The following is a 23,338-nucleotide window of genomic DNA, read 5'->3' as shown; positions in this document are numbered from 1 at the left end:
TAGAACATTGCTATAATTCACTGTTTATCACTCTTGGAACATCATATAAGCTATACAAGCATTAATACCCTAATAAAACTATTTTGCTTCTTGCTGCATCTTTTATACAATGAGCTCCAAGTGTTTCAACGAAGCTTAATTAAAAATTAAGCCTCTGTCCAGCTGTGTCAGGCAGGTAAGTAGGATCATATCCATTTTACAGATGGTTAAACACACAATAGAGAGGTTAACTGCTGTGGCTGTGGCTGCTCACTGTGTTACCTGCACTGCTGGCAGTGAGAGCCCAGACCTCAATAAATCATCAGTTCTTGACTGGACAGCTGATGCACAAATCAGAGAAATGGCCATTTCAGTTTAACTAAAAATAGTTTTCTTCTAGTGGCTCTGTTAACAAATGAGAGACACATAAACTTTGGTCAGCCAAAAACTTCAATTTCGTGTAGAAGGAAATCACATCAAACTTTATGCAAAGCAAAGATCAGAGAGAAATGTGACATTTTGAAACCACAAGTTGTTTTCTGAGGTGACTCAGCTGGAAATAATTGGTTTCACTGGTGACCTGGCTGGTACCTGGCAGTGCTTTGAACCATGGTGCTGCACTAAGAGTGAGCAGGGACAAGTTCTCCAAGGTGACAGCATTCTTGAACTGCATTTGACATGGTTCATATTCCATCCACAGAGACACAGAGGTTCCTTTTTTTATGAGGAAAGCAGCAGCTGAGCAGAACCTCTGCCTTTGGAACCCTTTTCCAGCACTACAGCACCAGACTCCACAAAAGGGAGCCTTTGTCAATTCTCCAGGATTTTGTTCTGCCTTCCACTAGAAAATTAGGGACATCCAATCTTAGATGGAAAAGCTTTGTCTCATTAAGTTTTTTAAGAAGCTTTGTCTCTTAAAGTGATGTCTAAGGTTTGTCTGCTGGGGCTGGGAAGGGCAGGCTGGGCTCCCTCCTGCTGGAGACAAAGGTTCTGCAGGGTCAGAGCCTCAGTTCCTGTCCCTCCCTGCCTCGGGGCCTTCAGGAAGCACACTTGTTGAAGATGAAATAGGAAAGCCTTATAAATATGATTGCTTGGCAAAAGATTTTAAGAATATAGAAACAATAAGCGAGATTTAAATGAAAGCATGTTTTGAGATGCCAAGCCTTAGTGACTGAACTACTGGAAAACAATGGCATGGCTGGCTGAAGGTAATCCCCTTTTGATGAAACAATTCCCTCTGCTTGCAGGCAGCTCCAAGGGGCAGAGCAGACCCTACTAGCTTGGTAAAAGGGGTCCAAAGAGTCGTTTTTAGGGTTTAAAATGCAACAAAGTATGGTAATGTCATGATTCTTACAGGCTGTGTGTAAATGCTACAGGATTTGTATCTTGTATAGATTGGTTAGTGAAAATTAGAATATTCAGCACAGAAGATTTATTGTATTGTAATGGGAACTTCCCTCTCTTGCCTCTCTTGCCTCTCTGTGACCCGTGGGGAGCATCCCCTGTGTGGTGTCTGCCAGGGCCTGGAGAGAGAAAACAAGTGCAGGACTGTGGGAACTGGGATTTCATGCAGTGATTAAGTCTGCAGTCCAGCTGGCAGGCACAGCAGCTGTTGCTATTACAGTCCTGATAGCATTTCATTTCTTTTAAAATCTGATCTTAAAGCTTTAATATCTGATCCATTTTAAATCGCTTCGTTTGAAGGCTGCAGCAGGGGGGATCATCTAGTAAAGAACATGGAATTAAAGACAGACAAGTCTTAGACGTCACTTTATGAGACAAAGCTTCTTAAAGTTTTCCATTTAAGATTGGATGTCCCTAATTTTTTAGTGCTGCAATAGAAGGCAGACCAAAATCCTGGAGACTTGACAAAGGCTCCTTTTTGCTAACAGAAGGCAGGTGGAGAGCAATTTCATAACCCAAAAATGATTTTCATTAATGAAGTGAGTGCCTTCACTGACACTTTCCCTTCCTGAGCCATCCTCTTAAGTAGAAAAATGGACAGTTGCCATGAAAGTTTAAGAATGAAGTCTCAGGAGTTGATGGAGACAGAACAGGCAGGGAGAGAATTTCACCAGGAGCTGCAAAGGGAGGCCTGGGGAGGCTGAGTAAGTGCAGGGTTTTCCCTGCTGTGATGTGGGCCACGGGCTTCACCACATTCACATCCCTCAGGAGATTCCTGTGTCACCCCTCTGTGATTCAGCTGGGAAGCAAAAATGCTCAGGTTTGGTGCCTCAGTCCCACTCAGCTCTGGAGCCAGCAGCAGCAGAGCTTCACTCTGAGCTGGGTGACAATCCTGCCGTAGCCTGGTGGGAGGAGATGAGTCACTGTGTCTCCTGTGAGACTGCAAGGAGACACCTTGAAGCAGAAAATGGCTTTGGAGTGCCAGCTTGCCTCCCAGAGCAGATGGCTGGGCTAGGCTGAGGTTAAAGATGTTCATTATAAATCCATCATCAAACTAGGCCAGCGATGGGCAGTGATTTCAGGCAGGGACACCTTCTGTGCCACGCAGGGCTGCAGCCGAGTTTTGGGGAGTGTTGGAACTCAAAATGTCCCTCAGACATTTTTAGAGGTTCCAGGCCTTGGTCAGAAGCATTTTAGACCCTGGCAGGCAGCTGGAAACAGCTGTGATTTTGAGTTTGAGCCATGGAATCAGTTACCAACTTTGGAGGTGGAACAAGCAGTCATAAAGGGTTAGATAGAATAGTAAAAGTAGATACAAAACAGAGGGGAAATTTTTTTAGTATTGTACAGGGGGGTTTTAGCACCTGTCCAGGGGGATTTTTACTTTGTACATGGGGGTCAGATGGAGGAAAGTGGGCTGATCCTGTTCTTCCTCCTTCTTCTTCCTTGCCTCCATGTTCTTGGTGATGTTGGCACTCACAAATTGGTTTAGAGTAGAAAAGCACCTTGTAACATAGGTAGTAGATATTGGGGGAAAACTATAAACATGTAATACGTAATATATCATATAAAAGACAGCAGCAGCCCTGGGCAGGGGGAGAGAAGAAGCAGTCGGGGTCAGAGAGGATGTCAGGGTGTGTGTGTGCCTCTGCCTGAGCTGTGAGCAAACCACAGCAGCCCCAGAAGAAAATCTTTTAGATAACTCACAATAAACTGCCTTGAGACTGAACAGCAAGAGCCTGCGCAGTTTTTCTTTGGAAGCTCGGGCTGGAGGAGAAATTTCACCATCACATGGGACCCCAGAATAAGGCCGGGGTTCTCACAGGGGAGCTGTTCAGATTCTTTCACACAGCAGAGAGCCCTGGGTCCAGAGCACAGCTGGAAGAGCCTCTGCAATCTCCAAATAATGCTGCCCACCACTCTAAATAAAATTAAGATCACCCCCCAGTGCAGACACCATCAACCCAGGTAACTCCCATGCACTCAGATCACCAGAGCCACACAGAGTTATTGTCACCCTGATTCTTAATATTTTCTAAAGCCTTCTGAGTTTACATTCTGTTAGAAAACTTTCCCACACATTTTTCTATAAACATCATATTGTTTTGCATTCCTTCGTGGGGGTGGAGGAAGTTGATGTACTGGTGATTTGTCCAATGTCTTTGGAGAGGTGGCCCATTCACTCTCCAATCCATTGTCACCTTTGGAAAAGTATAAAAGTTGGAGTCAGAGAAATAAACCTTCTTCTTTTTTACCTTGCCATCCCAGTGGCTCGTGTTGTGCTTTCTCGTGTCCTATAGCGACAAGTTATTTTCCTGCTTTTTACACAACAACGTAGAGAATAAACACCCCCAGCCCACACGTGCAGAGCTCCCACTGCCCAGGCACTTTCCTCATCAGGTACACCAGGCTAGAACAGCAGTGAAGGGGATGGAGCTGCACCACTCTTTACCAGATGGGATCCCAAATCATTTAACAGCGAAATCAGGATTGAAGGCAGCTGCAATTTCTTTTGTCACAGCTTACTCAGGTCGAACAGAAAGCAATTGCCTACTTTGATGCACTCACAGTCTCACAACCCCCTCGTGGTGGATAATCTGCATCCCCTACCCCAAACCTGAAGGAATCAGCCTGCATGGGATACTTTCCTCAAAAACAATAACCAGCCTGATCACTTCTGTTCCCTCAAGGAATAATAAAAATTAAATATTAGGTCTGTACTTACTTTCCTGCCATACAGTGTAATGTTAATGAATTTATGGTTCAAATGCTTTCTGCTTTCATTGTGCTTTCATTCTGCCTACATTGTGGGGTTTATGTTAATTTGATTGTTAAAATAAAAGTCATTCTGGAGTGAAAAATCTCTAAAGCAGCTTTTTCTTCCAATTTTTGTTTTAAAAATAATTTGTTTTTTTAAGATGGGAGCTAACCACTGCTCCCAGAAAAGCAGCTCTGAGATGAAAGCAAAGCAGCCTTGAAGCAAACTTGTCTCTGCTGAGCAGCCCTGGCCCAAGCTGGTTCACTCCTTACTTGCTGCCCACCTCTCTGCAAGTTTTCACATCCCACAAAATGAACAGTAGAAGCCTGCTCCAAAGTATTTACTGGTAGGGGTTTTGACAAGCCCCAGAAAAACACACTGTGTGCTGCTAAACTAACCCAAAGTAACACAATTTCACATGGCTTCAGGGAGCTCTGGGTGGGGTGTGAGAGCTGCTGGGAGCTGGAGAAACACAGCATAATTCCAGTCCTGCTTTGTGACAGAGGAGCTGCTGTGGCTCTCTCTCTGTGTCAGCTCAAAATTCAGCAGTTTTTTCCTACTCACTCTTTACAGTAGAAGTTGGGTGATTGGATAGAGAGTTGGACCTGTGCTTGTCCTGGTTTGGTTAGTTCTGTGTTGCTGCACTGTTCAGAGGAAGCACCAAACTGGGATGTTATTTTTTATTCACAATTGTGATATGAAGATACAGAAAGCAACACCTAAAGGTCAGTGTGGGAGTGTGAATCTGATTATAAATCCAGGTATTTTTGGGACAAAGCATCACTAATCATGTGTTTGTGGTTCCCCACAGTTTTCTACTGTTCTATGACAAGGCTATATTGCTCCAGTGGTGACAGGGAGGACATGAAATAATAAAAGGCTGTATGACACTCAGAACCTTTGGCAGATCTTACTCTCCAAAAATTTAATTTCCTCATGTATATTTCTGTTTTTTTCTTGGAAAGACTACACAAGGATTCAGCATTCCACCACCATGAATCACAAGGACTTTCCTCCACAGCCAAGCATCCCAGTGCCACGGGAGGTCAATGAAACAGGTTAAACCACGGGTGATCAAACCCTGTCCTCCCAGAGGAATGGTTGAATTTGGACACTATCAAAGCCCTGCTCCTTTATTTTGGAGGATGTGAGCTGAACTTAGACATGCCAGCCCTGGAAATAAAGTAATTTACTCACAGAGGAGGTTGGAAGGTCCTGCACAGAGCTGCTGCCCTGGGTCTGCAGCTGGCTGGGGATGGGGGACAGGACCCAGCTCAGCTCCTCCTCTGGGGCTGCACAGGGGGACACTTCCAGCAAGCCCCAGAATTGTCACACACCTCTGCCCACACAGGGAGTGCACACAGCTCTTCCCACAGCTCAAAGACAAGCCCAGTTTTTGCCATTTCTATGAAAGTCATGCTGGATTTTAGCTGTCAGTGTGCAATGGGTCACTCTCCACTCCTTGTCTGAGGTAGGCAAGCACTGTGCCCCTCTGTAGGATCTTCCAGAGCCACCCTTTGACATATCCCAGTGCATTTTTATTCCAGCACTGCTGTAAAACCTGTCCCATTAATGTCCATGTCTGAGCAAGAGGCACAGCAGGAAGGATGGTGGCTCACTGGGGATGAAATGCTGGGTTTGGACAGTTGTTTTAGGTGATATTTATTTTAATATTTTGTGGATCAGGGCTTTTTAAAACCCGTGTGCACACTTCTAAAAGTCAGGCTGTCTCAATGACATCATGCAGATTTGGTTTTTTGCGCAGGTTTTGGATCCTCACACATACCAAGCTCTAGCATTTCATCAAGGAGACATAACTGCAGGCAATGTGGCAGCTGCTTCCTGGCTCCTGGAGCCTGCAAGGCTTTATTTGGGTCATGCAGAGTGTCTTTCCTTCCCCTTGAAGCAGGTAAAACGTCTGCTTGGTTCTGACAGTGAGACAGAGCACCACAAAAGTGAAGCTATTTCTATTTTAGAGGGGAAGTTGTAAATGAAGAACTTTGCAGAGTACATTTCTGATCACCCACTGGCAGTGCTGCTGGAGGGAAGGGGAGCTAAATTCAGCTCTCATTTGGCACCACTGTGACTCCTCTGATCCCAATGTGGGTCACTGCAGCCCGAGCAGGGAGTGCAGGCTCCCCACGCCCCCGCCATGGAAATATCCCCTCCATGCCCCAAACCTGGAGAGAGGATTTGCTCTGTCTTACACCTTTGTGGAGCCAAAACTGCAAGTGCAATACAGCCCTCGGGCCACTCTCTATTGATGATGAAATCACCTTTCAAGGTTTTGCATGGTGATCACTAGTTCTGGCAATATTCCAACAGGAGAGTGTTTTGCTCTCAAGATTCTGTAAAATTACAAAAATCCCAATTAGAACTAAATCAAAGTTGTGTCTCACTTACTAGCAATTAGAATTATGCAAAATCAATATTAATAGTTGGCAACTGCTAGTGCTCACAATGAATCAATATTACTAACCGGGGGTGTTCAATAGTTCTGAAATGTACATTACTTATAGGGAAAAACAGAACTTAAAAATATCACTGAAGTTTCTGATCCAGAAAAAAACCCTACATTGCAGAATCACTTTGGTGCCATGGAGTATCCAGAATAGCAGCTTCCCAAATAAAGCTTTGCCAAGCCTTGCTCTCCAGCTTGTGTGGGTGGCAGCTTGGTGTGCTCCTCGTATGTCCCAGATAGAACCAGAGCTTGCAGGGCTTTGTGCTGGGTCCAACAAAAAGCTACAAACTACAAAACAATTCTACATCTTCCTTCAGAGGCATCACAGTAGGGTGAACCTGCAAGTGAGAGCAGAGCCCAGTCAAAATAGCTGAGTTTGATACATGACCTCTGCAAAATTCCTGAGCCTTCCAGGGTGGTTGCACCAAGCCATGAGTTCATTCCCCAGGACAGGGAACATCCACTGGTGACTCCCTGGGAGGTTTGGTAGGAGAAATCATTTTTTGCTAACAGGTTGTGAGTTTTTGAGTCCATAAGAAGTGTGACCCACTTTCCTATTCCACGACTGAACAATTTGCACAGCTCTAAATATAAAACTGTTGATAACAGATCTGTATTTGTGGGAAAGGTAGGTGGCTCAGGAGCTGCACTGGACAACATGTGTTTCCAACCACCCTGCAAAACCTCCCTTAGAAAAGGTGAATCGGGCATGGTTTTTGTCCTTTTTCATCACCACATACAAATAAATATCAAAACCCAGGTTGAAATTATAAATATATTTGTGTTGTTGATAATCATGGCACTACACAGTGAAAATCATGTAATTTCATTTTTCTTGAAGGACTTGTATTAGAATGAGACAGTATTGATACAGAATAGCCTCTCACTGTCCTGCTTAATTCTGTCTCAGTTTTCAGAAGTCATATCCTAACGCTGGAAGCAGGAAGTGCATTGGATAAGCTGTGAGCTAACAGAAACAAAGGCTCTATCCCCCTGGGTGGGGATCCCCAGCAGTGCTGATGGAAGGTGTCTGCTGGACCCTGCCACCCCAACTCCCTCCTACTGAGCAAGGCAGTATTTTAAACAAACAGTGCTTTTGAAAAGAAATAATAGCATTTACAGTAGTTAAACAAATGCTACTTTTTATCAGCTCTAATTACTTTATAATAGCATACAGTCCTTAGCTTGCTTATTACTATGTTGTTCATTACTTTAAGCCCTCACAGCTACTCTAGATAACAATTTAAATACACAGAGCTTTAAAAAAATATTTCCATTTCAAATATTTTAAAAATATACTTATCCTAAAAAGCTGTCCAGCACTATTCCAAAAATCTCTTGTAATAAATGTCTTTTTAAATTTTAACAAAAATATCTACCATCATATAGAAGAGCTCAAGTTTTGACAAATCTATAATACAGTCAGAAATATGTTGGGCCAGATTTCACTTTTGTTTATACAGTTGCCAATTTGGATCATGGTGTTTGTCTCATTTGGGTTATTCCAGTATAACCAGGAGCAGAATATAGCCCTTAGTGCTTTAAAATAGCTAAATGCACTGGGTGCTGCAACAGTTATTGGTGCTGAGCATTACAGGGAGGGAAATCCTTTACTTCACTGCATCTAAAAATGCAAAAGGATGTTAAATTTAGTATTTGTGCCATGACCAAAGAAGTGCCAGGCATCTGCAGTGGATGACTCAGACCCAGAATCATATTCGCTTACAGAAATATATATATATATATTTTTTTTTTTTTTTTTGCTGAATGGTGCCTGCAATTGCTGTCATTACATGGAGGATGAATGTTTCTGGAGAACTTTTGTAGGGGGAAAATGCCAACCTTCCTCTCATGCTTTCTACAATTCTAGGAATCATTCTAATTGCATTTTGTGTGAGTTTTAATAGAATCTCCCAGTACTTAGATCTGGGAAGGATACTATTTTGAATTGCTTCTGTATTGTCAATCTGAAACAGCTCCATTCATCCAGTCATTTTCAAAGTGTATCTAGGAAAACTTCAAGCACTTATAAGAATCTGCATCTCATCAGGACAATCTGGAAACTCATCTTTTCAAACATTAGGACTTTTTTTTGGCTTTTCCCCCTTTTTTCCTTTCACTCTTCAAGCTCAAATGCAGTGCTTGGTTAAGGACATGGAAATCAACCCAGTCTGATTGCAGCAGGGCACATGTGCAAGAAGAGGTGACAGTCTTGGGTCTGCCATTCCTGCCTGTGACCAGCAGTGGCTAGAAGGGATCCTTACACATTGGGAGTTTAAGTCATGTTTAAAGCTTTCACTCTACTTTTTTTGTTTTTTTTCCCTCATAGACTTTGGCTGATGATCTGGTAACTGATGAACCAAGGAAACTTAAGGATTTTGACTAAGTTCAGTCCTCACTGTCATCTTCATCTTCATCATCATCCTTGCTGGGGGCACACCTCTGGAAGCAGTGCACCAGGGTGGCCAGGAAGAAGCTGGAGAGGATTGCAGCGATGGACACGGCGACTCCAGAGAAGATGATGATAAAAAGGTCTGTCAATGACAAACTGAATTTGCATTCACTAAAGCTGACCTCAGATAACTCGTTCAGAAAGATCCTCCTGTTCTCCACGGGCAGGGAGCACTGGATTTCATGGAGACCTGCAAGGAAAGGGAAATAAAGCAGCAGATGAATTCTTCTCTTGTTCTGGGTCAGAGATTGAATGGCTGAAGAAAAGTTTTAGGGTTAATTCCAGGTTTATGGAATTGTAAAATATTCGGGGGAAATGGAACAAAACCTGTCACTATCCAAAAGCCATTACAGAGCCCCTTTGAGCAGCTCCTGGAAATCAAGTTATTCCATCTGCAGCTTTCCAGGGATGATCTAGGTGTGATCTAGGTTTGCTTTCAGGTGTGATCTAGGGCCATGATTTGGAGGAATTACAAAAAGTGAATGTTGAACCCTAGATGCATCTAAACCTGGAGACCTGAAAGCAATTCCCAGCTATTCCATCTGAACACAAACTCTGACTCCAAAACTGGGTAAGAGGGATACTGAAGTTCCTTCCACACCCTTCTATATTACTTTTTTCCATGTAGTTCCAAACTAGAGTTTTTTGTGGTTTTTTTTTTCTGTTCAAAAAAGAGTTTGGGTTTTATGGATGCTTTTTTGTCTGTGACCTGCTTCCTCCTTTTCTCTCTGGCTGCCCTGAAGCCATGCAGACTGACAGATATTGTTCCTCCCTGCATTATTGGAGAATGCCAAGAGCTGTGTTCTTTGTAGTGAAAGCAAAAACCCCCCAGATTTAAGAAGTGGTGAGAATACAGTTGGATCCTGGATGGTAAAAGCACACAATTTACTGCATATGCCCAGTTCCCTCTTCACATCAGGAGAGGGATTTCCAGGGCTAGAATGGAACCCATACTAAAGTGAACAAAGTCTGTAGAGCTGCTGGCAAAGCAGCTTTTGTCTCACATTAAGAACAAAATTAGGGACATAAATGTGAAGGGGAAATGCAAGAATTGTGTGTTAATGACACAAGATCTGCTGCTGAGTTACTTGACCCACTTCCTCTCTCCTGATGATCCCGGGGTGCTCTCTCTGGTTTGGGCTCTGCCTTGCTGCATGCACACAGAGCACATGGCATTTCTGTCCCATTTGAATCCCACGATGTCACTTTAAACAAGGAATGGTGATGCTAAGATTCCCCCAGCGTTTGTGAATCCCAGCTCCCTGTGGCTGGAGAGCTGGGGCATGTGATGTTTTACTGCTACACCCAGGCTCCTCGGGTTAGTGCTGCTGCCCTGATTGTCTGGAGCCAGCCCAGCTGTTGTGTTGATTTGAGAAGGAGTTCAAATTAATTCCATTGTGGAACCAATTATCACCGTGACCTACTTGACCTTGTAATGACGATTTTATTCAATTTTGATCCCTAAAAGCCATCCGGTATCTGTCAGGTTTGCCTAAAGTTCTGTGGCTTTCCCTCTTTCTTGTGCTGCTGTGACTGGGAAGGTCCTGAGAGCTGCCCAGCTGTCACTACAGGACACGAGAAAGCACCACACACACTTCTGCTCTCTTGGTAAAAGAGAGCAGTTTATTTCTGACTCTAGCATTTATAGTTTTCTAAAGGTGACAATGGATTAGAGAGTGAAAATGCAACCTCTCCAACAACATTGGACAAACTTCTAGTCTATCAAATTTCTCTTCCTCTATGAAGGAATGTAAAACAATAAGTTATCTATATGTACTATTTAAAGAAGATACTAAAACTACAAAACTACTTTTTCTAACTCCCAAATCTGACTCACTCCCAACTCCTGACACTCTCTGAGAGTCCAGCCCCAGGTAGGTTGGATTGACCATCAGGCTCAAACAATCCTCACCAGAATCCAACCAAGCCATCACCCCAGGTAAACAATTCTCTAAACACATTCCATATGGGAAAACAAGGAGCAGAAATAGAAATTGTTTTCTCTTTCTTCTCTCTGTGCTCCTCTATGAAAAATCTGGAAAGAGAGAAGAATGTACCTACCACAAGAGCTGGCCACCAAATCATACTTTCATTTCAGTAAGACTTGTAAGTAGCATCTCTAGGCATTAATCAGAGTAAGCAAAATGGGGGACTGATTAATATCCTTCCCTATTCAAAACCTTGAGAAATGAGTGAAAAAATATTGGCTGGAATTTCAATACCTGTGTCTTTTAAATCAGATTTTAAAAATCAAAGATTTTTCTTCAGTAAATACATATATTCCTGACAGTAATCAAAGCAGTTGCATGAGTGCAACATACTGCAAATTCATTTGAAGAGGTAATTCCTTGCTAATGTGAAAAGATCACTGCAGCATTTTGGCAGGAAAACCTGCACCAAGTGAATACAGCACCTACACAAATTCCATTTCACTTGTAGCAAGCACAAGAGAAAACAAGGGTTTTTTGTACAACTGTTTCTGTAAAAGAAATCAGTCTTACACATGTTGAGACCTCCTGAGAACTGCTGTTTTCAGAGCATCTGAGTCAAGCTCCTCAAAAGAAAGAGGGCACAGCTGACCATAAGCAACTCTACCTTTTAAAATTTCTGTCCAGATGCAAAAGAAATTCTCAACTGGCAGCATTTAAAATACTTCTGTGCTGGAGTGATGGGATGGAATATCAGATCTGGATAAGGGAGGAAGTAAAAAAGTAATATATTAAAAATAAAGAGAGCAAAGAAGGCTCCAAAAGAAAACTCTTGTTCTGAGCAGTTCTACATACTGCAGCCCTTGGCTTTAGAGAAAACTTACCATGGTCACACTTGCCCAGGATCCCAGACATGGGAAGGAGCTCACTCCTTCATTCCCAGCAGCAGTTCTGCCATGGATCAAAGCTGACCCTGTGCACTGTCAGCTCTGTTCCCATTTCCCACAACACACAGAATGCAAACAGCAAAGGATCTGCAGCACACCAAGGCACTTCGAGGGTATTGCTTGCTATGAGAATCAGTGTACTGCAAGGATATTGAGACTCATTATACAATAAGGAGAAATAAAGATGCTCCTCTCCATGTAGCCATGGGTACTGGAATCTAGGTCATGTTCTCAAACCAAATAGATAAGATGGGAATTTGCTACTTGCTTTATTCTGTGACAGCCCAGCAGACTTTTGTGGCCTCAAGTTTTTAGAGAATTCTTAGTTATTGGAATAACAGATGCCAGGAGGTGAAATACAGGCCACAGGCCAGGGCAGGGGTCTGGCTGGCTCCCAGCCTGGAGCTTCAGGCACGCTATGCAGGCACCACCTCTCCCAAAAGACAGAGTGAGCTGAGCTCTCCTGTGCACAGCCAGGGCAGCCTCCCAGAGCTGTGCTGGGACAGCCAGGGCACGCTGCAGAGCTGGGTGCAAGCACAGGGCAGGGCCTGAGGGGGAGGAATGTTGGTCAGTCCTTTGGGTGGATGTTTCTCTTCACTGAGTCGTGACACTGGTGAAAAACCCAGCACAGCCAAACTGAAGCTTTTCTTTGCACTCCAAAGAGAATTTGGGACAGACTGTTCATTGGAACAGTCAACAGTAAGACTTGGAACTAGCAGCTATGTCTCTGGTGGCACAAGGAATTTCTCCTTCCAAAGCTGATGCAGGGCTTGTTGCACCAGAGCTTCCAACTCTTCACCTGAAAATACCATCACACACCTGCTGAAGATGGACAAACCCATTTCATCTGCTTCCTTCCATAGACACAGCCCTGGTTTGCATTATTTACAAGTAGGCTGTTCCTGTGACAGAGAAGCACTGATGGTCTGTACCCCACCTGTGCTGTTCCACTGGTGCCAGCAATAAATCCATCTTTGTTCTTTCCTCAGGCAGGAAATCATTCCAGGCATTAAACACCCTCTGCATGAACAATGAACTAAAGAATGGTTTCTAGAAGGTGATCAGTATTAACTGCTGGACTTGGTGGAGTTGTACTCCTCTAATATAACGTGTTCAAAGTCATATTGTTCTGAAACCTATTTGGGAATTTCATTGAAATAACTCTACCTGGACCCCTCCTGCATCACTTCTTTATGAACACACTTTCCCCCCCTTCTTTTTAAAAGCACACCTCTCCTTTTAACATTGTGGTTCTGGAATTCCAGCATTTTCACACTTCCCATGTTACTTAGACAATCTATTCCTCAGGGTACATACCTGTGTTTCCATCCTTATTTTCCCAGGGTGTAGGGTGTAGTTTTTTTCTTGTAGGGTGTTGGTTTTTTCCTCTGTGTGATTCTCTTTCACCTAAGCTGGCTCAATCCAATCCCTGTCCCCACACACAACCTCTAGAGGACAGGAGATGCCATTTAACTTCAGAGCTCTGCTTTCTCCCATTTTTACTTGCATGGTATTAATTTTTATAGTTTGTTTGTGGGGGGTTTCTGTATTTTTTTTATTATTTATTTATTCTGTAGGATTTATTCTTTTAAAAGACCAGCCAGTATTCTTGCAAAGGGCATGCCAAAGCAGCTTGGTATTTAGTGCCTGACTGCAGCAAGAGAGCCTTTGATGACAGTTATATATATCTACATCATTGCTCCCACAACATATTCAAGGAGTTGCTTCTTCATACCAAACAAAACTGTAAATGAAATAACAAGTGTGAGTGTGCTATAAATACACAGCTTGGGTTATTTTGGTCAGGGCCATCCCATTATCTGTAATGACTCCAGCTGTCCCAAGGACAATGTCACACACCCTGCATCCTTCTGCTATGTCACCAAAAGGAGCAGATGTACTGCACTGGTGCTGATTGCTTTGAAATGCCAGGCAAGGCACAGGTGTTGGACTCTACACAGGCTTCTCTCAACTCTGGGAAAATAAGGATGGAAACACAGGTATGTACCCTGAGGAATAGATTGTCCAAGAAACATGGGAAGTGTGAAAATGCTGGAATTCCAGAACCACAAGGTTAAAAGGAGAGGTGTGTTTTTAAAAAGAAGGGGGGGAAAGTGGGTTCATAAAGAAGTGATGCAGGAGGGGTCCAGGTAGAGTTATTTCAATGAAATTCCCAAATAGGTTTCAGAACAATATGACTTTGAGCACGTTATATTAGAGGAGTACAACTCCACCAAGTCCAGCAGTTAAACCCTGCCAATAAACCACAGGCAATTAGGCTGCTGCTAGATTCTAAAAACCACCTTGAATTTGTTTCTGTTCAGGACTATGCCCAGGCTGAAATTTTTCCCCTGTATAACTGAGCCTCCTAGAAAACAGAAGCAGCCCAAAACCAGTCTGCATGCAAATAATGAATAATTTCCTTGCAAATTACTGAGAAGAGACAAACAAGTCTGTCACACCCCAAAGTCATAACTGGGCTGATCTCACCATCTCAAAACCCCAACAAAAGCCCAGAGGCCCTGCTTCATCTGCATCCTGCTGGGACTTTGCAGCCATAATCCAGCCACGTTTCTCCCAGGTTCTTGATCACAAGAACCAGGGAGAGTTTTGAAACCAGGGGCTTTCCCTGGATATGTTGCCTGCTGCCCTACTGCACTGTGAGTTTTGGCTCATACTCCTCCAGTTAAAGACAAATATCGAGGGCATCACCTTCTCCAGGTCCACTTGACCCTGTTTTGAAGGACTCCCTGTGTCTTTCTGTCTCTGCTTATTTCTAGTCCCTATGCTAAATATATTTTTGACTGGAGAACTTCTGGAATTCATTAGAATTTCAAAGTTATGGTCTGTCTGTTAGCCAACATTGCCCAGCTATAATTTTGGATGTTGAGTTAAAAAAAAAAAAAAAAAAAAAAAAAAAAAAAAAAAGAAGCAGCCTCAATTCTTTTGGGGTCTTTTAGAGTTCACAAAAAGCAGGTACCAGGACACAGAGCTTCCTACCATTCAGCAATGGGCAGCAGAATGAGATAATGCAAAGGCACACTGGGACATGCACGAGGATGTATGAAAATACATAAATATATCCACAGAAATATCTGAAACCATAAATGTTTAAATGAGCTGCTTGCACACATGTTCAGTACTACAGATACAGTAAAGGGTACTACAATAGGCTTTTTATTTTAGAGTAAAATTGGCATTTGCCCTCTTGGCTGGAATTTAGCTGTTCCCTTGTGTTGCTGAGTGTAGTTGACAGAGATTTGAAATGTTTAAATGTGGCATGTTGTTTCTTGTGTGGTATTTTGCTCCCAGCTATGGTTTGCCTTAGTCTCCTTAAACACTGTCACAAATGTATGAGATGTATTAATAAGCAATGAGAGAAGCATTGCCTCTGAAGTGAGATGAGATTTCATTGAAAATAGCCTTGAGCCATCAGAACAGTAAAGCTTTAAAAACTTGAAGCCTAGATTTAGGTCCCTAAATAAAACTTTCATGGCCAAGTGCCCTAAAGATTTGCAGAACAGCTTTGGAGGGTACTTAGCAGTTTTTCTCAATGCCTAAATATGAAGTTCAACATCAGGTGTTCACATCTGCAAGTGCTGTCCTCACATCTTCAAATCCGTGAAAGATGGAAGCACTCCAAATAACCTTAGGATGGAAGAAACAGAGTGAAAAGCCAGTGGCAGTCAGATCATTTTACTGAAAATGTCTGGGAGATCAAATTATATATTTATATATGTATATATAGAAACAGATTTGATGCGCTTGTTAAGGAATATAATTTCTGTGAGGAGTTTCTGCTTGAGCAGGATAAAAGCTGCTGAATGTGTGAAATGTCTTAGGGCTTTTAATTCCTTTGCAGGCACACAGATCTCCTGTTCTGTCCTGGTGGTGTGGGAGCATGTGCACGATACTGGGGGAGAGCTGATGGCTGCGATGGACAGAACAGCCTGTCCTTGCTAGCTGCAGCTCACCCAGGTTCTATATTGGTACATGAAGTTAAGGAGCCTTCTCTCCACAGCAGATGAACAAATAAATGCTAATAAAGACTGATAAGGCAAGAGGATTTTTGAAACACTCAGTCCTTGCTGGCTGTCAGTTCAGATGTTAAACAAAACCTGTCCTCTTGTGTCATGATGATGCTTTGTTTTGAAGAAAAGACTTAATATTTTCTGTAAACTCATTAAAGGCCTGGATTAGTGAAGTGAGAGATTGTTTAATTTATAGAATAAGTTATGCAATAGATCTCAGGTTGGAATGGGACCACAGAAAGAAGCAAGAGATGTAACCTCATGGCATGGAATGTCTGAACAGGCTTAGAAAAATCATTCCTTTCTCCTGGGTCTAGAAGGGTCTGCAGGGTAACTCCTGTGAGGGGCAGCTGGGGGAGCTGGGGGGGCTTAGCCTGGAGCAAAGGAGGCTCAGGAGGGACCTTGTGGCTCTGCACAGCTCCTGCCAGGAGGGGACAGCCAGGGGGGATTTGGGATTTTATCCCAGGGAACAGGGACAGGAGCAGAGGGAACGGCTCAGGCTGGGCTGGGGAGGCTCAGGGTGGAACCAGCAGGAATTTCCCCATGGAAAGGGAGCTCAGGAATTGGAACTGCCCAGGGAGGTTTGGATCCCCATCCCTGGAGGTGTCCAAGGAAGGGCTGGAGGTGGCACTCAGGGCTCTGGGCTGGGGACAGGGCACAGCTGGGACTCGGTGGCCTCAGGGGTCTTTTCCAACCTCAGTGATTATATTTTATGATTCTCACTACACTGATTCTCTTCTGAATCTCTCTTTTAAGACTGAATTCAGTCTGAATTTCCTGCTTACAGTCTCACTGTCACCTGATCTTGGCTTTTTTCTTACCTTCTCTCCTGCCATCCTTCTCCTGTTCTTTTGCTTTATCTGGAAGTATACTACTCCACCAGAATTTACTTCTCCATCCATTCCAAAGAGGTCTTGAAAACTACAGAAGCCTTTCAAGTAGCTAAACAGCATCTGTGTCAGTAGTGACACTAAAACCCATCTTAGAATTGTGCAGCCACCACCCACAGCTTTCCAAAATGGAGCAACAGTTGATCCAATGAGCACCGTCCTCACCTCAACTTTGGCTACTTCAATTTCAGACATTGAGAACATCTGTTTTGTTTATCACAGCACAAATCTATTTGGAATTCTGTCTCTGGCCACTTCTGAATGAGTTTTTAAAATCTTCCTGGAAATACAAATGTGCAAAGGCTACCCATAAAAATGCTCAGTCTAAACCTTTGCTAAAAGTCTTTCTGATACTGTTTTTATAGCAAGCAGCAAAATTTTTAATTCTTGCAATAGGTCGTGGGGAACTTAAATATCTAAACAAATAAATTAATTAATCCCATAAACTGTATACAACTTCCCAAACATAAGGGGAAGAAAGGAAGCATAAAGCAAAATGAGGGCAATATGACAGAAAGGAGACACTACAGTCACACTCCAAGGAGTACTTAAGTTCTAATTAAAAGTATGTTAAAAATACTTTAGTCATTAGCAAACAAGGTCACAGGCCCGGCTGCCCAAAGGCTGTTCACAGAAAATAAAAATCAGCAACAGGAATTTCAACAAAGCCCTTCAATGTGGCCATTGCAGATTACTTGTATTGCTTTATTACAGGCATTTATCTGAACCCAATCCCTTCATCCTGATGGGATCCTCAGAGAGATTCAAGAAATGTCTTTTGCACTAATTTTAAACAAGAAGTATCAGCAAAAATTTATTCCATCAAAGCCCTTTGTATTTAAACACTGAAATGGAAGGTTCATAACCCTCTGTTCTGTCATTTGCACCAGTGACAATCTTTTGCTGGCTGAACCCTGAGTTTCAAAGGGTATTACTAAAAGGTCTAGGTTAAGAGATGAGGAAAAAAAGAAAAGTGCAATTTTAGCCAAGATAAATGTGATGAACAACAAGCTCTGAATGCAGAAGAAAGCCTGGCCAATATGAGAAGTTGCTGAGTGTATTTTTTTAGACCAACTTAGGCATTTGTTCTTTCAAGGGATTTTTTTTGTTCTATGAGTTTTCATGGCCCCATGGAGTAAAACCTACTATGAAAGTTTTTAGACTTTGTAGGGATAAAGATCTTACAGCAACTCCTCTATTAAAAAAAACAAAACAAAACAAAAACAACCGAATTCTTAATATCCATTCTCCTGCTGATGGGAAGGCTTTGATAGGTACCATTTGCCACCATATGCCATTCAGGTGTAACAAATGCCTACACAACCAAACATCCATCTACAGAAAATCTTTATAACTGTTGTACTTATCCATTGTGACCAACAGCAAACACTTTGTCTTCTCCAGGGAAAATAATTTTTCTAATTTTTCCACTTATCACCCTTCCACTGCTCTTCACAGTTCCTTTGCCTTGTGTTATGCTCACTAATTTGTTTTTAATCAATTACTAACCAAATCAGAGGGGGATATTCTAGTTTTGCTTTGCAGCATGAAGAAAATGCTGGATTTAATATTTCTTTATGATTAAAAAAAAGTGTTTGCTGTTTTAAAGTGCTAGGTTTAATAACAAAATTTTAGTGCTGTTTTTTAACAAGTCTGCCTGCAAATTTGCCTGGATGAGAGTATCATCTGGGGAGGGTATTCACCTAATGCCAGTTAAGCCTTTATTTAAAATGTAGGCTAGAAGAATAAATGCTGGAATCTGTAAAATCCTTGAAATCCCAGCTGTTTGTTGGATGAGCAGAGGCAGCTCAGCTGGGCAGAGCCTTTCCAGCTTTGCAGCCAGCTGGGCAGGCAGGCCAGCAGAAGTTTGAACTTTGCAAGCTGCTTCTGCTGCTGTGCCAGGAGGAAAATGGAGCCTCCTGCAAAACTAATGAGTTGAAGTACAGCTTTTGTTCATATCACTGAATCCTCCAGAAACCTTAATTACAGAGGGACAGAGCTTCAGGATCAATTATCCAGATTTCAGTTCACAGAGACAAAACTCCCCTTTTTAAATCAACTTGGTATTTCTTTTCTAAAGCCAGGGGCAGGCTGGGCTGATGAGCTCCCTGCAGTGCTGCAGTGGAGCAGTGGCTGGGTTGGTGAAGGGTTCAGCTGCTGGGGGACTTCCCTCAGACAGGCACATTCTGCTGCTTTTAGTGTCACTCAAGGTGAGGAACCTAAGTGAGTGCCCAGACCCTAAATCTGTCTGCAAATGTCCTTCTCCCAGTGCACCACAAACTCTGGAGCTGCTGCAGAATTCCAAAGGAGAAGCAGCCAAGATCTTTTCTTGGGCCCTGGAAATGCATCCCTACCTTTCCTCCTGTATTTCCAGACAGAAATGTTGCTGCCCTACTTATCCTGATGTGTTTGCTGCAAGAATTCTTCATCTCCAGCTTTACAGAACTACCAGGAGCAGGCAGGGAGTCTGAATGTTCAGTGTTTATTGAGTTGCCCTTCCCACTGTTCCCAGAAAAGGCCAGACAAGTGTGGTCTTGGATGAGTGTAACCAGACAAGTAACACTAATTTAATCAGTTCCTAATGGGAATCATGTTGTGACATCATTAAAAACTGGAACCTGGGTGTAAAATGCTATCAAATCATAATTCTAACAATTTAACTCTGACTTTCCAAAAGTTGTTTTGCAAAGCATGCAACTGTGGCCACGTATTTCAAAAAGTCATTGAGGCAGTCTTTCCTTTTTGGGGTTGGTTTTGCAGACACCTTTGTGAAGAATGTTTGGGTGCTTTTTTAAAGGAGGCAGTGAGTGTTTTTGTGGCAGCAGCTCACAAGAAGCCCTGGTGCTTTTCTGCATCCGTGCACCCTGGCATGGCTGGGTGCAAAGAGAGCAGGGTGCTCACTCCAGACAACAAATGCAAATCCTTGCAGGGCAGCCCTGACCAAATCAACCACTCGAATATTTGCTCCTTCCCTTTTTGTCTTCCCAAATCAAGTCCTGGTTAAAGTTTGGAAGATCTGGATAAGCTGGTAATTTTTCAGCTATTTGGCCAAAACAGAGCTATGGATGAGGGAAAACACTGTGGGAAAGCATCTCTGAGCTGGGGAGACACTGGGGAACTGGCAGTGCTGCAGGAAAGCTCACTCACCTGAGGTGCCCAGACAGAAGTTCAGATAACTTTAAAACACTGAGGGGGCAGCAGAGAAAGAGGTGGGACAGACTCAAACTGAACAGATCAGGATCTCAGTCAGGATCAAGGGGAACAGCCTGGAAGTTCAGTAAAAGCCTGGAGAAAGTGAACTGCTGTGTGAACTCAACATTAGAAACAGGCAAATACTTGATTCAAATTGAGCAAACTTAAACTAAAGCATCAGGAAAGGTGGGATAATGGGTTTGGTTTAGAAAGAATTGAGATCAAAGTTTCACTGACACAGAGAGGAAAAAATACCAACGCTTTTCCCTCAAATCACTTCTTCCTTAAAACAGCTGACCTACAGCTAAGAATATTCAGGGCAAGGTAGATGAGTGGACTAGAAAGATGCTACCCAAGGTCACAAGCATGGGAAGAGCCTGAAAAACTGACTGCAGAGTCTGAGCAGGACACAGAACAGCTTCAAACTGACAGGGAGAGGTTTAGATGGGATATAAGGAAAAATTCTTCCCTGAGAGGGTGGGGAGGCCCTGGCACAGGCTGGCCAGAGAAGCTGGGGCTGCCCCATCCCTGGAAGTCATCCAGGCCTGGTTGGATGGGGCTTGGAGCAACCCGGGGTGGTGGAAAGTGGGGGCCCTCCCCTCTGGGGCCCTCCCAGAGTTTCCCTGCTCCCAGCAATCTGCCTTTGGGAGCAGCTGGTGCTGCTCAGTGGCTGGAGTTGATGCCCTGGTGCTTGTTGGGAGACGTGAACTGTGAGATGATCTCCTGCTAAAGATGGATTAAGAGAGGCTTTGGGGTCTGGTGGGACATGAGTCTGGATTCCCCAGACATAGCAGTCTTAACACTTTTATTTTTTCCCCCCCCGTGCCTTTCTAAAAATTACTGGCTCAAATACCAGGATTATATATCTTGTATTTTGGGGGGTTCTAAAGCCACTTCAATTTATTTCTCATATTGGAAGCAGTGCTTTTTTAATGAAAAGAGCCCAGATTGAGATGCTGAAGTGTTTCAAACACAGAGCATCACAACTAAATACTTCCAGGAAGGAGCTGATGATCACAGTTGCATAAAATGGGGATTTAACTCTTTTGTAGCAGCTTCATCAGTAAAATGAGAGGAAAAACAGTTTTCCTAAGGAGCTGGCACAGAATATTTAGCTGCTCAAAAGGGTTATTGTAGAAAATGTATTTGCCAGAGAGAAAATGAAGTCTGGAAGAGAACCAGCTGTGGGCTGAATGAATTTGAAAAGGCTCTTTCACTGCCTATGCAAATTTAGTCTATAAATCAAAATTATTAGGGCTTAATTTTTATATTTTATTTCTTAAGTGGGAGGAGGACCTACTGCTAAAAGAAGCCAACATGAATTTAAAGGGCTCGTTTGTTGAAAGCATGCAATTACAGCCTGAGCAAACTGCAGGCACACAGACAATGGGAGCAGGAAGCATCCTGCCCTCCCAGCCACACACAGACAGACACAGAGACTGCTCTGAGAGCCACAGAGCTTTACCTTTCTGGAGCTTGGATGCATTGTCCTGTATCCAGCTGAAAAGATTGGCAAAGTCGCAGTCGCACACCCAGGGGTTGCCCTCCAAGCGGATGGTCCGCAGGGAGGGCAGTGCTTCCAGGGCTGCCACGTTTAGGCTCTGTAAGTTATTGTCATTCAATTCTAACACTTGGAGCTGGTCCAGGTTCTCAAAAGCAGCCTCGTCCACATCCACCAGGTTGTTGTTTCCAAGGCTCAGTTTTATCAGTTTCTCTGCTGATTTAAATATCCCAGCATCGAGCTGCGTTAAATTGTTGTAGCTTAAGTCTAAATACACCAGTTTGGTAGAACTGCTAAAAGTGCCCTCTTCTAAAGAGGTGAGGGAGTTATTCCTGAAGTCCAAATAGACTAGATCTCCATAAAATATAAAGAAGTCAGCTGGTATTGCCTGAATGTTGTTATCAGCTATAAGAAGTTTCCGTACATCCAATGGAAAGGGATTAGGAACACTTGGGAGTCCTTGATCCCGGCAGTCTATGGTGTGGTAGTCCATACAGCTACAAACAGCAGGGCAGAGATGACCCCCGGGCAGGAAAAGCAGGCAGGCAAAGCCAGCAAAAGGAAGGAGGCAGGAAGGAAAGCATGGCAACATCGTCAAGGATCTGGAGGCTGTGATGAGCACCACTTCAGGAGAAAGACATTTTGCTCAGCTGAGCAGGAGTGCCTGGTACTTGTGTGTGTGTCTGATTGTATCCAGGAGATCACATATCATCACAGATCCGATAGCAGCAGCCTGGAGGGGGAGGGAGGAGGGAGGGAGGGAGGCAAATGTGAGGATTTACACTGTCAGAATATTATGATGCTGTACAGGGTGAGGAAAGCAATGATTGGGTACACGGAGGATCTTTCAAAGGACTCCCTTGCTTTTGTGAGCTAAAAAAAGCCCTGAGCCCGTTTGAATATTTGCTGTCTATTCCAGCAAAGGGGAAATCACACCTGATCCTGTGATTCTGACAGCAACAGCTTCTGCTTTAAAAGCCCTTCAGGTAAAAATCCCCGATGAGATCACTTACTGTGTGTCTTAGCAGGAGCCTCCATCAAGGTGATCAACAGCGAGCGAGGGTCAGGCAGTGTCCTGGAGCCTGCTGAGGACAGGTTTCCCTTCTTTTTGTAAAACAGGGAGCAGAAGGGGGGAGCCCAAAGACAAGGAACTCTGCTTGGTGCTGTTTCTGGATTCCTCAGCTGTTAGAGCAAGCTTGTTCACATTATCCAAATATGACTCAGTATCCTTTCACCAAGAAGAATAACCTACAGCAGCAACAAGGAATACAGTCTCCAAAGTGAGGGGCTTTTCCTTCCTGTTTTAATGACCCAAAAAGCTACTTTCTACTACAGCACCAGTAATGTCTGTTGGGCCACGTGAAAGTGCAAAATGTGGATCAAATCTTTAGCTAGTTAAAACTGAACAGGTTTTCTTCATTTTCAGGGGGGTTGAAATATTTGACAGTCAATCTCCCTGTCTCCTGTGGGACAGCAGAAATGATTTTGCAACAAGGCAGCTGTGTTTTCCTGACATCCTCAAACCCACACTCACAAAGGCAAGTCCTCAGCCAGCTACACACTTTACTTTTAACTCCATCCCTCCCTCCTTATGCAGGGTGTGTAAGCAGAGAGTCTGGAGAGCTGGGGTCACACCTATGTGCTGTGATGAAAGATTTTTCTAGAGACAGATGGAATTTGGGTGCAAGAGCACAAAGTCAAACATCTTTGGCAAGCTCACTCTTAGGTCAAAGAGTCCAGAAATTTCAATTTAAAGTCATATTTTATAACTGGATTCAGAGTATTTTTCATCCAG

General features: G+C 43.4%; 1 protein-coding gene across 1 annotated transcript; it reads right to left on the bottom strand.

Moving 5' to 3' along the window:
• Positions 1-8,360: 8,360 nt before the first annotated feature.
• LRRC38 (leucine rich repeat containing 38) lies at positions 8,361-22,630 on the bottom strand. Its single transcript, XM_021542045.2, has 3 exons — positions 22,557-22,630; positions 21,508-22,276; positions 8,361-9,244 (listed from the first exon to the last, which is right to left on the bottom strand). The coding sequence occupies exons 2-3, from the start codon at positions 22,133-22,135 to the stop codon at positions 8,991-8,993; spliced, it is 882 nt and encodes a 293-aa protein (XP_021397720.1). The 5' UTR covers positions 22,136-22,276; positions 22,557-22,630; the 3' UTR covers positions 8,361-8,990.
• Positions 22,631-23,338: the final 708 nt, after the last annotated feature.

Source organism: Lonchura striata, chromosome 24 (assembly GCF_046129695.1).
Source record: "Lonchura striata isolate bLonStr1 chromosome 24, bLonStr1.mat, whole genome shotgun sequence".
Lineage (NCBI taxonomy): Eukaryota > Metazoa > Chordata > Aves > Passeriformes > Estrildidae > Lonchura > Lonchura striata.
This window is presented reverse-complemented; position numbering and strand designations above follow the sequence as displayed.

What these genes read in the sequence shown, in the direction of transcription:
- LRRC38 (XM_021542045.2), bottom strand. Translation starts at nt 22,135, where the DNA reads ATGTTGCCATGCTTTCCTTCCTGCCTCCTTCCTTTTGCTGGCTTTGCC. An exon ending in TGCATCCAAGCTCCAGAAAG is followed by an intron (nt 9,245 to 21,507) that starts GTAAAGCTCTGT and finishes CTTTCCTTGCAG; the next exon opens with GTCTCCATGAAATCCAGTGC.